Source organism: Myotis brandtii, unplaced genomic scaffold (assembly GCF_000412655.1).
Source record: "Myotis brandtii unplaced genomic scaffold, ASM41265v1 scaffold1814, whole genome shotgun sequence".
NCBI classification, from domain to species: Eukaryota; Metazoa; Chordata; class Mammalia; order Chiroptera; family Vespertilionidae; genus Myotis; species Myotis brandtii.
In genome coordinates, this window is record NW_005356728.1 from 914,989 (window position 1) to 926,746 (window position 11,758).

Genomic DNA, 11,758 nt, shown 5'->3' on the forward strand with positions numbered 1-11,758 from the left:
CGAGGTGGGAGGGGCTGGAGAGGGATGGGGAAGAAGGCTCCCGTCTGCATCCTTGCAAGATTTTTTGGTGTTGCCCTAGCCCAGTGGTCGGCAAACTCATTAGTCAACAGAGCCAAATGTCAACAGTACAACGATTGAAATTTCTTTTGAGAGCCAAATTTTTAAAACTTAAACTATATAGGTAGGTACATTGTTATTAACTTAATTAGGGGTACTCCTAAGGCTTAGGAAGAGCCACACTCAAGGGGCCAAAGAGCCGAATGTGGCTCGAGAGCCGCAGTTTGCCGACCACGGCCCTAGCCGATTCGGCTCAGTGGATAGAATGTTGGCCCTTGGACTGAAAGGTCCCGGGTTCGATTCTGGGCAAGGGTCAAGGGCATGTACCTCGGTTGCAGGCTCGATCCCCGCCCTGGTTGGGGCACGTGTGGGAGGCAACCAATCGATGTGTCTCTCTCACATTGATGTTTCTAGCTCTCTGTCTCTCCCCCTCCCTTCCACTCTCTCTAAAAATCACTGGAAAAATATGCTCAGGTGAGGATCAACAAAAAGGTTTTTCTGGTGTTTGTGAGACGCTGGTGCCCTGGGCTGGGCATGTGGTGTCTGGTGGTGTGTGGCCACCCTGGAGCCTGGCTGTAGATGGCTCTCCTGTTAGCTTCTCGCCCCAATGGAGAAGGCATGATACCTTCTTATTGCACACTAGAGGCCTGGTGCACAAAACTTGTGCACGGGGTGGGGGTGTCCCTCAGCCCGGCCTGCACCTCTCCAATCTGGGACCCCTTGGGGGCTGTCTGACTGCTGGTTTATCGGGCTTAAACGGCAGTCAGACATCCCTCTCGAAATCTGGGACCGCTGGCTCCTAACCGCTTGCCTGCCTGCCTGCCTGCCTGATTGCCCCTAACTGCCCTCCCCTGCCAGCCCGATCACCCCTAACCGCCTCTTGCCTCGGCCCCTGCCACCGTGGCTTTGTCCAGAAGATGTCTGGTCTAATTAGCATATTACCCTTTTATTAGTATAGATGGGGAGATGAGCCCAGAGGTGTTTGAGGTCCCAGGAAGTTAGGCTGAGAACCTACACTCCTGCCTGCATGCCAGGTGTGCCAGGGAGTTGGTGTGGGCTGACAGAGCTCAGGCCCTGGGTCAGGCAGACTCCTATTCAAATCTCAATGTCACTTTCTAGCTGTTGGGCCTAGGGCAGGGCGCTCCACCTCTGTGCTTCAGTTTCCTCATTGGCTAATGTTACTTGTCTCCCGGGGTGAGGGTGACAGGGATTCATGTGTATGACAGACCTCTAGGGAGCTGGTCCCTAGTGGGTTCCCTGAAAATGCCCGTGCCCCCTCCCTTCCTGCTGGGTCCCAGGCTCAGGGTCTTTGTCTTGTCCTCCCCCTCCCAGAACTGCATGAACTTGCCCCCGGACAAGGTCCAGCTGCTGAGCCAGTATGACAACGAGAAGAAGTGGGAGCTCATCTGTGACCAGGTGGGTACCAGGACCCTTCTGCCACTGGATGCCCTGCCCCGGCCAGGCTGGGGCGGCTGGAGAGGAGGCACTGCCATGCTGCCCAAAGGGCCAAGACCCTACCCAGAGGCCAGGGCAGCATGCAGGGAGGTGCTGGGGTGCTGACGGCATCTGCAGGGCTCCGGAATCGCCCTCTCTTGGACATGGGCCTCCCCGGAGACCCATGAGTCATGAGCAGGGCTGGGTCTGTCCTCTGAAGAGCTGGCGGGGCCTAGTCCATGAGCTAGCCAGTTCAGCTGGGGCTGTGTCACCATCCTCCTGCTCAGCTTTCTGGAGCAGCCTCTGTCCACCCTCCAGCTCCGGGCGGGGGAAGAAAGGGAATCCCCCGTGGTTGGACATCTTTGCCTGACCCCAGGGGAAGTGGGCAGGGTCCCTGTCCTCCTTTTACCTTGGGTCCGGAGGAGCTGCCGTCCACCACGCAGCTCCCCAAAGCCCACCGGTTACTAAGTGGTGGAGCAGGGACTAGAACCCCTGCCTCGGTTTGGTTTGCGCAGTCAGGAGCCTGGGCTGCCGCCTTCAAGGCTCGCTGGCTGCCCTGGCCCTGCCAGCTTCTAGGGCTGCTGTCCATGGTAGCAGGAGGACCCCTCCCACTGCTGGGACAGGGCGGGGCCTTGTGGCTGCAGTGATTTTAGTGAACAGGGAGGTGGGCCTGTGGCCCCGAGGCTGAGGGTGGGGAGAGGGGAGCAGGGAGTCTCCCCTGGGAGCCAGGGCTAGGCCTTCTGCGGCTGCTAATGGAGGGGAGGAGCTGGCAGGGCTGGAGTCTGGGGATGGGGGTGGGGAAAGGGCGAGGCCTTGGGGAGGCGGGAAGAGCTACCACCAGAGGCTCTGAGGCTGTAGTAGGGGGTCCCTGCCACTGGGCCTGGCTTCTCAGGTTGGGCTCAAAGGCCTGGGAGAGGTGGAAGGTGGAGGGCTGGGCAGGTGTGAGGGGCCTGGGGTGGGAAGGATGGGAGCTCCTCCGGTAGGAGGCCTTTGATAGGCCACCACCTCTTTGTGGGAGTGGCTCCCGGAGCGCTGGGTGGGGCGGCGGAGTCAGGAGCCCAGGAGATGGGCTCACACGGGTACCTAACATCCCAGGCGATTGGACAGCTGGGGTAGTGTCCTGGGGGAGGGGCCCCCAGCCTGCGGAGGACCTGGGCCCGTTCATAAGGTCCCTCCAGACTGTTTCTCTTCCCAGCACGCCCAGCTGGGAGGGTGCCCCCTACTGGGGGGTCTGAGTCCCCTCCTCCCAGGTGGGGTGTTATGGCAGGACTGACTCCTCCATACTCCACCCACGGCTGTGCTAGAGCCACAGTGGGAAGGAAAGGCTGGGCCCAGGCCTGGGGTCTTTGGAAGTGGCCTGGCTGATGGTTTGGTTAGGGCTTTGGTATTTCCCAGGAACCTGGGGTCAAAGCTGAGACTGGGATGCTGGGACAAAGCTGGTCATTTGCCCTGGCTGGTTCCTGTACACCCCATTCCATCTCCCCAGGAGCGGTTTCAAGTCAAGAACCCCCCCACAGCCTATATCCAGAAGCTGAAGAGCTACCTGGAAACTGGTGGGGTCAGCCGAAAGGTAGCATCGGATTGGATGTCCAACCTGGGGGTACACGTCTCCCCCTTTTTCTCTGTTCCTTTTCCCCTGCACTTCCAAGCTCTGGGCAGCTGGAGTAACTGTGTGTATAAACTTGCCTGTGGTTGTGTGGGTGCATGTGTGAGTGTGTGTTCACAGGGACTGAGTGCCCTGGGCAGGCACTTGCACAGGTTCCTCTGTATATCCTGTGTGTGCTTACACTGCACACGCGTGTGTACTTGTATAGGTGTGTGCGCCCCATGTGTCTGTGCATGAATGTGCATGTGTGTACTTTTGTATTCACATATGGATATGTGTGTACCTTTTAAAATATATATATTTTTATTGATTCCAAAGAGGAAGGGAGAGGGAGAGAGAGATAGAAATATCAAAGATGAGAGATGATCATTGATCTGCCTCCTGCACACCCCCCCACCGGGGATGGAGCCTGCAACTCAGGCATGTGCCCTGACCTGGAATCGAACCGTGACCTCCTGGTTTATAGGTCAACGCTTAACCACTGAGCCACACCAGCCGGGCTGTGTGCATCTTTGAGTCCATGTACAGGGTGTGTGTGTGTACCCCATGTGTCTGTGTGTAGATGTGTGGGTACCTTATATTTGTGACTGGATGTGCATGTGTGTGTGTACCTGGGGTATTCGTGTTTGAATATGTGTGTGTGCCCTGTGTCCCGGGTGTGTGTGCTGTATGTCTGTGTGTGCACCCTGCGTGTCTGTGCATGGGGGAGTTTGTGTAGCCTGAGAATGCTTATTCCGTTGGGCAGGTGTGAGGAGTTGGTGGGGGCGGCTGAACGTGAAAGGCCAGTAATGGGGGAAGGGCTGGCTGCTGCTGCAGGGCTTGATGGGCCTGTGGGAGGCGGGGCTCCACCCACTAGACTCCCCTGTTCTTGGCCCCCAGTTTAAGAGGCGAGTCCAGGAGTCCACTCAGGTGCTGCGGGAGCTGGAGATCTCCCTGAGGACAAACCACATCGGGTGAGCCAGGGCTCAGCTTTCCTCGGGAGGGCCTGGAAGAGCTCTGCCTCCAGGCAGCCCCCGGGGCTTCCCTTGCTGAGTCCCCCTCCTACCCCTCCTCTCCCCTGTGGGCCACCTCCGGGGTAGGTCTCCAGGACAGCTTCTCTGCCTCCTCCTCTACCCACACCCCTTGAGGCATGGCCAGGCCGTGGGTCCTGCCTGAGCCCCTGAGCATCCCTGGGGAAAGTGCGCCCCAGGGGCCCGTGCCTGTCCTGTGGGCCCACCCTGGGCAGGACCTTCCTGCCGGTGCTGAAGGAGCCTGTGTCCGCAGGTGGGTGCAGGAGTTCCTCAACGAGGAGAACCGCGGCCTGGATGTGCTCCTCGATTACCTGGCCTTTGCCCAGTGCTCTGTCACGTAAGCCCTGCCCTTGCCCGCGTGCTGCTCCTGAGTGCTGATCCGTGCCTTTCTGTACCTTGCCGCTCCCCTGGTCACTCCACCCCGTGCAGCCCTAGCTACCCTGGACCCTGCACTGGCCTTGAGCCATGCCTCTTCCTGAAGGCCTGCCATGGACGGGGCGGGATGTATCTTGGGGAGCCCAGCTGGGACCTGTGTCTTCCTCTTCTGTTCCACTGTTCCTCTCCCCCTACTAGACCCAACACAGTGCCAAGAACACAGCCTCCTCCTGCCCACTCGTCTCTCCTGCAGGACCGTCTCTCCCCTCACTTCCCCCCACTCCTCTCTTAAGTACCCCTGCAGTGTTGGCCTCCAGCCCCACTCTGACCCTCAGGTATGACATGGAGAACACAGACAATGGGGCCCCAAGCTCGGAGAAGAGCAAGCCCCTGGAGCAGTCAGTGGAAGACCTCAGCAAGGGCCCACCCGCCTCCTCGGTGCCACAGCCCAGGAGTCGCCACCTGACCGTCAAGTACGTGGGCCCCCTGGCGGGGTGGTGGGGAGAAAGGAGAATTCACCCCTAGATCTCTGCATACAGCCAGCCTCACTCTGGGACATCAGGGATGGTGGGAGGGGTAGCCTGGCATTAGGGGTCAGAGTGAGGGCCTCAAACAGAGCTCGGGGCAGGGATGGGCATCTGGGTGGGTCTGGAATAAGGAGGCGGTTTCTGGGTGAATGGGACCCCTCTTGTATCCATCTAACCCCCTGTTTTCTTCCATGCGGCCTCCAGGTGCCCCCCTTCTCCCCGGTATGTAGCTGCCTGGGGGCAGGTGCATGCCTGGTGGTCTCCCGGGTGGTGGTGGGTGGGGTGAGGCATTCAACTGATGCCCCTGGGTTCAGCTGCTGTGGGTAGGTCACCCCACCCTAACTCAGGGCATCCTGCTGGGGGGTGGGGCGAGGGAAGAAGATGGCCCTGGAGCCTCATGAGGATGCCCACCTTCCTCTCTTCCTACTTTGGGTAGGAAGGGGACTAACTTCATGTTAAGACCCAAAAGCTCACAACATGCTTCATTCATTCATTCATTCATTGAACCAGTATTTTTTGGCCTTTCCTATGTATCAGTCATGGCAGCAGGTGCTCAGGAGACAGGTACCCTGCCCTGGGGAGTCCTTGGTCTGGTAGGGGACAGTGCGTGACAGGCTGTCATGGAGTGTGACTGTGAGCTCTGAGAAGGGAGGCGGCCACTGGGGCTTCAGGAAGGCTTCCCGGAAGAGGTGGTATGGGAACTGTGCCTGACGATGGTATGGGCTTTACGGGCAGTGATGGGGACAGGGAACGGCATTTCAGGCAGAAGGCACAGCATGAGCAGGAGGCGTAGTTTTGCAATGATGAGCGCAGGGCAATGCGGCAGGCAGAGGGCAAGGTGGGGCCTCACGGTGTTGTTGGACATGTGACAGGACTGTCAAGAAGAGCTGATGCGGAAGTCACCATTGGCGAGATCTGCAACAACGAAAAAAATCACGCTTTTTAGCAAAGAGTGACTAAGCACACTCATATACTAGTAGCATTTATTTACTCTGTGCCAGGCACTGTTCTGAGCTCATGTCATAGTCCCAACAACCCCATCAGAGAGGTGCTATTATTATCATTCCTGTTTTACAAATGAGGAAACGGAGGCACAGGGAGACTGAGTAACTTGCACAGTGAGTGGTGAACTGGGGTTTGAGACAAGGCAGTCTGAATTCAGGGGCCGCCTCTCCATGTGGAAGATAAGCCCGCCCATGTGGCCGGAAGCGCCCCCTTGCGGAGAGCATTTGCGTGGCGGTTTCCAAGCTTTGACAGTCTTTTCTCATAAGGCTCTCCATCTCCACAACAATGTGGCCGGAAGCGCCCCCTTGTGGAGAGCATTTGCGTGGCGGTTTCCAAGCTTGGACAGTCTTTTCTCATAAGGCTCTCCATCTCCACAACACAGTAACCCTTCTTTTTTTCTTCTTCTTCTTAAAAATACGTTTATTTATTTATTTATTGATTTCAGAGAGGAAGGGAGAGGGAGAGAGATGGAAACATCAATGATGAGAGAGAATCATTGATCAGCTGCCTCCTGCACAGCCCCTACTGGGGATCAAGCCCACAACCCGGGCATGTGCCCTGCCCGGGAATCGAACCTTGACCTCCTGGTTCCTAGGTCGATGCTCAACCACTGAGTCACACTGGCTGGGTCACAGTGACCCTTCTTAATGCCAAGTTTCTGTTAAGGGTCTTTGTTTTCCTGACCCACCCTCCTCCACATCCTCCCAGCATGTCAGGCCCCAGGCCTAAGGACTGAGGGGAACTTCCTGTCCTCAGCCACCCTCTTGGTTGGGTAGATATGCCCCCCTCTGACCCCGGGGGCCATCTGAGTGTTGGGGGTTTGGCCAGGAAGCTGGGTTTGGGACTCTGACCCCTGCTGCCTCCTCCCCACCCGGCCCAGGCTGACCCCAGCCCACAGCAGGAAGACCCTGCGGAACTCGCGCATCGTCAGCCAGAAGGATGACGTCCACGTCTGCATTATGTGCTTGCGTGCCATCATGAACTACCAGGTTGGTCAGCCAGGCCAGTCCTTACCAGGGGCTGCCTAAGCCGCTGAGGTGCTGGGACCGACTGTGCCCCCGCCCTGTCCTCCACTGGAGGACCTGGGGATCTGGGCTGTTGGCTCAGGGTCTTGAGGCCGACCATCTTCTGCCCCTTCCTGGCCAGGTCCCCTAGAGGACCCAGGCATGGGTATGTCCCACGTGGGCACTTAGGCATACCCACCAAGAAAGGCTGGTCACCTGGCCCATGGGGAGAGCAGCTCTGGGTTATTTCACTGGGAGGAGTGATAAGTGAAGCCGGCCTTTGAGGACTCCCTGTCCAAGGTGCTGAGTCCTGACACTGACTTTTGAACAAAGGTATTTACAAAGAGGGACCAGGCTTTGGCTGCCTCAGAAGAGGCTGTGGGTAGATATAAAGAACTTCCTAAGTGCAAGGGCAGTGGTGTGGCCCTGGCAATCCCAGAAGTGCTGGCAGTCCTGGGGGTCTGCCTGGAGGAGCTGACCTCTTCCCTCTCCCCAGTCTGGCTTCAGCCTCGTCATGAGCCACCCAGCCTGTGTCAATGAGATTGCTCTGAGCCTCAACAACAAGAATCCCAGGTGAGGTCCAGGCCCCTAGCCTTTCTCTATCTAGATTCTCCTGCTACTTAACCGCTTGCCTACTCTGTCCCCCCATGCTCAGGACTACTGCTCAGGCTCATCCCACCCCCCTCACCAGCTGCCCTGTCTGTCATGAGCCAGGCCCCTATCTACCTTTGCGTTGGGCCTGCTGTTCTTGAGGGTCAACCTGACCTCTCTCCCCAGAACCAAGGCTCTGGTGCTGGAGCTGCTGGCGGCTGTGTGCCTGGTGCGGGGAGGACACGACATCATCCTTGCAGCCTTTGACAACTTCAAGGAGGTACTGGAGCCCCCCCCCCAAAGGTGTACTTGTCCTCTAGTGTGGCTTAGAGCCCTGCTGGCAGTTGTGGCCTCTGCTGGGGGAAGTTGGGGGTGTGAGGTGGACATTTGGGGAACACAGGGTGGGGACAATCTGGGATGGGGAAGCTCTGAAGAGAAGATGTAGAGTCATGCAGGGGCACTGCCTGGGGTGACAGGGACAGCTATGAGCATTGGCTGACCCTCTGACCCTCAGCCTTGCCATATCCAAGTTGGACTTGATCCATGCATCTCAGAGTTGCTGACTCTGGTTAACTGGCTCATGAGAAGTGAATGCTTGAGAATACGATGCAGAAGTCAGCACATGGCATTCATACCTTTAAGGAATAATTATTGAGCACCTACTATGTGTCAGACACAGAGTGGGCACTTGAGATGTATTAGTGATCAGTTCACAAAAGAAATACGGCAGGGAAAGGCAGATAATAAACAACATAATAAATACGCAAATTACATAGTGTGTTAGAAAATGCTAAGTGCTATGGGGAAAAAGTGAGGGATGCTGTAGGGGTTGGGGGAGCTGGTTGCAGGGTGGTCAGGGAGGCCTCCTGAGAAGGTGGAATTTGATTAGAGCTGCGAGGGAAGTGAGGGACTTGGCGTGGAGGCTATCTCAGGTAAGAGCACACCAGGCAGATGGATCAGGAAGTGCAAATGCCCTGAGGTGGGGATGTGCCAGGATGCCAGTGCGGCCTGAGTGAGGGGGCAGGTTATGAGAGATCGAGGGGGAGGGGAGGTTTTGAGCAGAAGAGAATCATGGCCTGACTGAGATTTAACTTGAGAGGAGCCTGTAGCAGCTGGAAGATGGCTTAGGAGGTGTAGCCCTGGGGCCTCAGTGACAGCCATTGTCCCCACCCAGGTGTGTGGGGAGCAGCACCGCTTTGAAAAGCTGATGGAATACTTCCGGAATGAAGACAGCAACATCGACTTCATGGTGAGCTCAGGGGCCCAGCTGGGGCTCGGCCACTCTCAGATGCAAGGTGTGGCCAGGGGCTTGGGTGTCTGCCCCTGCAAAGTATGAGGATTGATGGTTGGGGTGGGGTGGGGGAGGGTTAGATGTTTGAGAGGGGGAGGCAGGAGGGAGGGGACATGGGAGAGAAATATGAGTAGGGACAAAGCTGGGTTTGTGGAGTGAGAAAGGAGGGAGGCTGTCTTGGGGAGTATGTGGGGGGCGGGCAGAAGGCACTGAGAACCCCTCACCCAGAGGATCACAGACTTGCTCATGTCCCCCACCCCCCAGGTGGCCTGCATGCAATTCATCAACATCGTGGTACACTCAGTGGAGAACATGAACTTCCGAGTCTTCCTGCAATATGAGTTCACCCACCTGGGCCTGGACCTGTACTTGGAGGTGAGCCCTGCACTCTCCCCTGGACTTAACCGTTTGCCCGGAGTATGGTTCAGTGGTTGGCAGCATGGGTGTTGGGGTCAGGCAGGCTTGGGTTCAAATCCTGGCTCTGTCACTTCCTAGCCAATGTGACCTTGGAGAGGTCTCTTCTCTCTGAGTCTCAGTTTTCCCATCTGTAAAATAGGAGAATCTTAGCGATAATAATGGCTCTCCATAGGATGGCGTCTGCCACATAATAGACACCCAGTCCATGGAGCCGGGCACGAGAACGGGCTTTAGGTGGCCCTGGGTCTGGCTCCCGGAGCACACAATGGGGAGTGCAGAGAGACTGGGCCAAGGAGAGAGCTGGCGCACACCGGATGGACCGGCCATGGCAGCTCCTTTCCCTGGGGAAGGCGGACAGGGGGCTTGGTGCTTCCTGGCCTGAGCAGAGAAGCTGCAGCTTTCTTCTCGAATTCCTTGGGTGGCTTCGTGGGGGAGGGCCTTTGGGATCGGATTGATTAAACCATGACTAGCAGCAGGCTAGGGTGCTATTTCTACACAAGGGAATATTATTCAGCCACAAAAGGAATGAAATACTGATCCATACTACAACACAGAGCCTTGAAAACGTTATGATAAGTGAAAGAAGTCAGACACAAAACACCACATAGTGTATGATGCTTTTATAGGAAATGTCCAGAATAGGTAAGTCCATAGAAGTAGAAAGTGGATTGGTGGTTGGCAGAGGCCGGGGGAGGAGAGAATGGGGAGTGGCTGCTAATGGGGACAGGGTTCTGGAATTAGATAGCAATAATGGTTGCACAACCTTGTGACTATACTAAGAACTCCTGAGCTGTACAGTTTAAAACAGTGAATTATATTTCAATAAAGAATAAAGGAGCCCGGCCAGTGTGGCTCAGTGGTTGAGCATTGACTCATGAACCAAGAGGTCACCAGTTTGATTCCCGGTCAGGGCACATGCTGGGGTTGTAGGCTTGATCCCCAGTAGGAGGCATGCAGGAGGCAGCTGCTCAATGATGTTTCTCTCTTATCGGTGTTTCTATCTCTCTATCCCTCTTTCTATATAAAAACAAACAAACAAACAAAAACTCAAAAGAAAAAAGAATCAAGGGAAAAAAGCAGGCTAGGGCTCCGGCCCCTTCCTCTGGGCTCTGGTGTGGATGGGGTGGTATTGGAAAGACCCCCTCACACCAGGCCTCACCCACCTTTCCCTCTGGGAGACAGAAGCTTCGGGTCACAGAGAGCGACAAGCTGCAGGTGCAGATCCAGGCGTACCTGGACAATGTGTTTGACGTGGGCGTGCTGCTGGAGGACACGGAGACCAAGAACGCTGTGCTGGAGCACATGGAGGAGCTGCAGGAGCAGGTGACCCTGGTGAGAGCCGCTCCTGAACTTGGCCCGGAACATAGTAGGCCCACAGGTCCCCACACCGGCATCAGGCGCTGGGCTTAACACTGGTTCTAGGAGTGAATTGGGCATGGCTGCCTGGCTCCCGGGTTTTACCTGAACCTACATCCTCAATCCTCTGGGTGTCTTTCTCAGTGAGTGTTCACTGAGCTCCTACACCGTGCAGGGCCCCTGGGGACGACAGGACCCTCCTCTCCCAGTGCCCAGACCCCAGGCCCTGACTTGGGGGGACCGTCCAGCCTAAGGCCCCTCCCAGCTCGGTTTCCTCGTCACCTGCCTCCCCCATTAGGGGGGCCTTGGATTCCCCTTCCGAGAGAACGTTAGTGCCCTCAGTGCCTCACCCACTTGGGTTCAAGTGCCAGGCGCGGCCCACCCAACACCTTGGGCTGTGCGTCAGGAAGCCGCCCCCAGCTCTCCAGACGGCCAGGCCTGAAGCCGCCCCCTCACCGGTGGTGCCAGTGCCTGGGTGCGGGTGGGAACTCACCATGTGCCGCCGCCACAGCTGACAGAGCGGCTTCGGGACGCGGAGAACGAGTCCATGGCTAAGATCGCCGAGCTGGAAAAGCAGCTCAGCCAGGCCCGGAAGGAGCTGGAGACCATGCGGGTGAGGTTGGGCCGGGGCCGGGGCGGGGCTCGGGGGCGTCTGGGTTCCCCAGAACAGCCCAGTTGGGGCTTCTAGACGTTATCCCTCCCTCCGCCCTGGCAAGGCGATGGGGCTCGGCGACAGGCCTGCCGGTGGGCACTGACCCCTCCCCTGGGGCTTGCAGGAGCGCTTCAGCGATTCCACGGCCATGGGCGTCCCCCGGCGTCCACCCGAGCCCGAGAAAGGGCCTGCCCCGGCCTCCGCAAGGCCCTCGGCTCTAGAGCTGAAGGTGGAGGAGCTGGAGGAGAAGGGGTTAATCCGCATCCTGCGGGGACCCGGGGATGCTGTCTCCATCGAGATCCTCCCCGTCGCCGTGGCAACTCCAAGCGGCGGTGATGCCCCGACTCTGGGAGTGCCCACCAGCTCCCCCAGCCCAGGTGCGCCGATCTCCAAGCCGGGTGGGGTGGGGTGGGGTCGGGGGACCAGGGCCTGG

The 11,758-nt window shown here is 57.6% G+C and overlaps 1 protein-coding gene across 1 annotated transcript in view; it reads left to right on the forward strand.

Annotated features, from left to right (window-relative positions):
• Positions 1 to 1,116: 1,116 nt before the first annotated feature.
• Positions 1,117 to 11,758, forward strand: part of FMNL1 (formin-like 1) — a 16,867-nt gene continuing 6,225 nt past the window's right edge. Inside the window, exons 1-14 of the mRNA XM_014537778.1 lie at positions 1,117 to 1,473; positions 2,978 to 3,061; positions 3,977 to 4,050; positions 4,361 to 4,444; positions 4,818 to 4,955; positions 5,214 to 5,231; positions 6,895 to 7,003; positions 7,515 to 7,591; positions 7,796 to 7,889; positions 8,784 to 8,858; positions 9,165 to 9,275; positions 10,500 to 10,649; positions 11,185 to 11,286; positions 11,450 to 11,723. Of these exons, the coding sequence (XP_014393264.1) occupies positions 1,321 to 1,473; positions 2,978 to 3,061; positions 3,977 to 4,050; positions 4,361 to 4,444; positions 4,818 to 4,955; positions 5,214 to 5,231; positions 6,895 to 7,003; positions 7,515 to 7,591; positions 7,796 to 7,889; positions 8,784 to 8,858; positions 9,165 to 9,275; positions 10,500 to 10,649; positions 11,185 to 11,286; positions 11,450 to 11,723 (1,543 nt within the window). The 5' untranslated portion in view covers positions 1,117 to 1,320. The remainder of the gene's footprint in view (positions 1,474 to 2,977; positions 3,062 to 3,976; positions 4,051 to 4,360; positions 4,445 to 4,817; positions 4,956 to 5,213; positions 5,232 to 6,894; positions 7,004 to 7,514; positions 7,592 to 7,795; positions 7,890 to 8,783; positions 8,859 to 9,164; positions 9,276 to 10,499; positions 10,650 to 11,184; positions 11,287 to 11,449; positions 11,724 to 11,758) is intronic.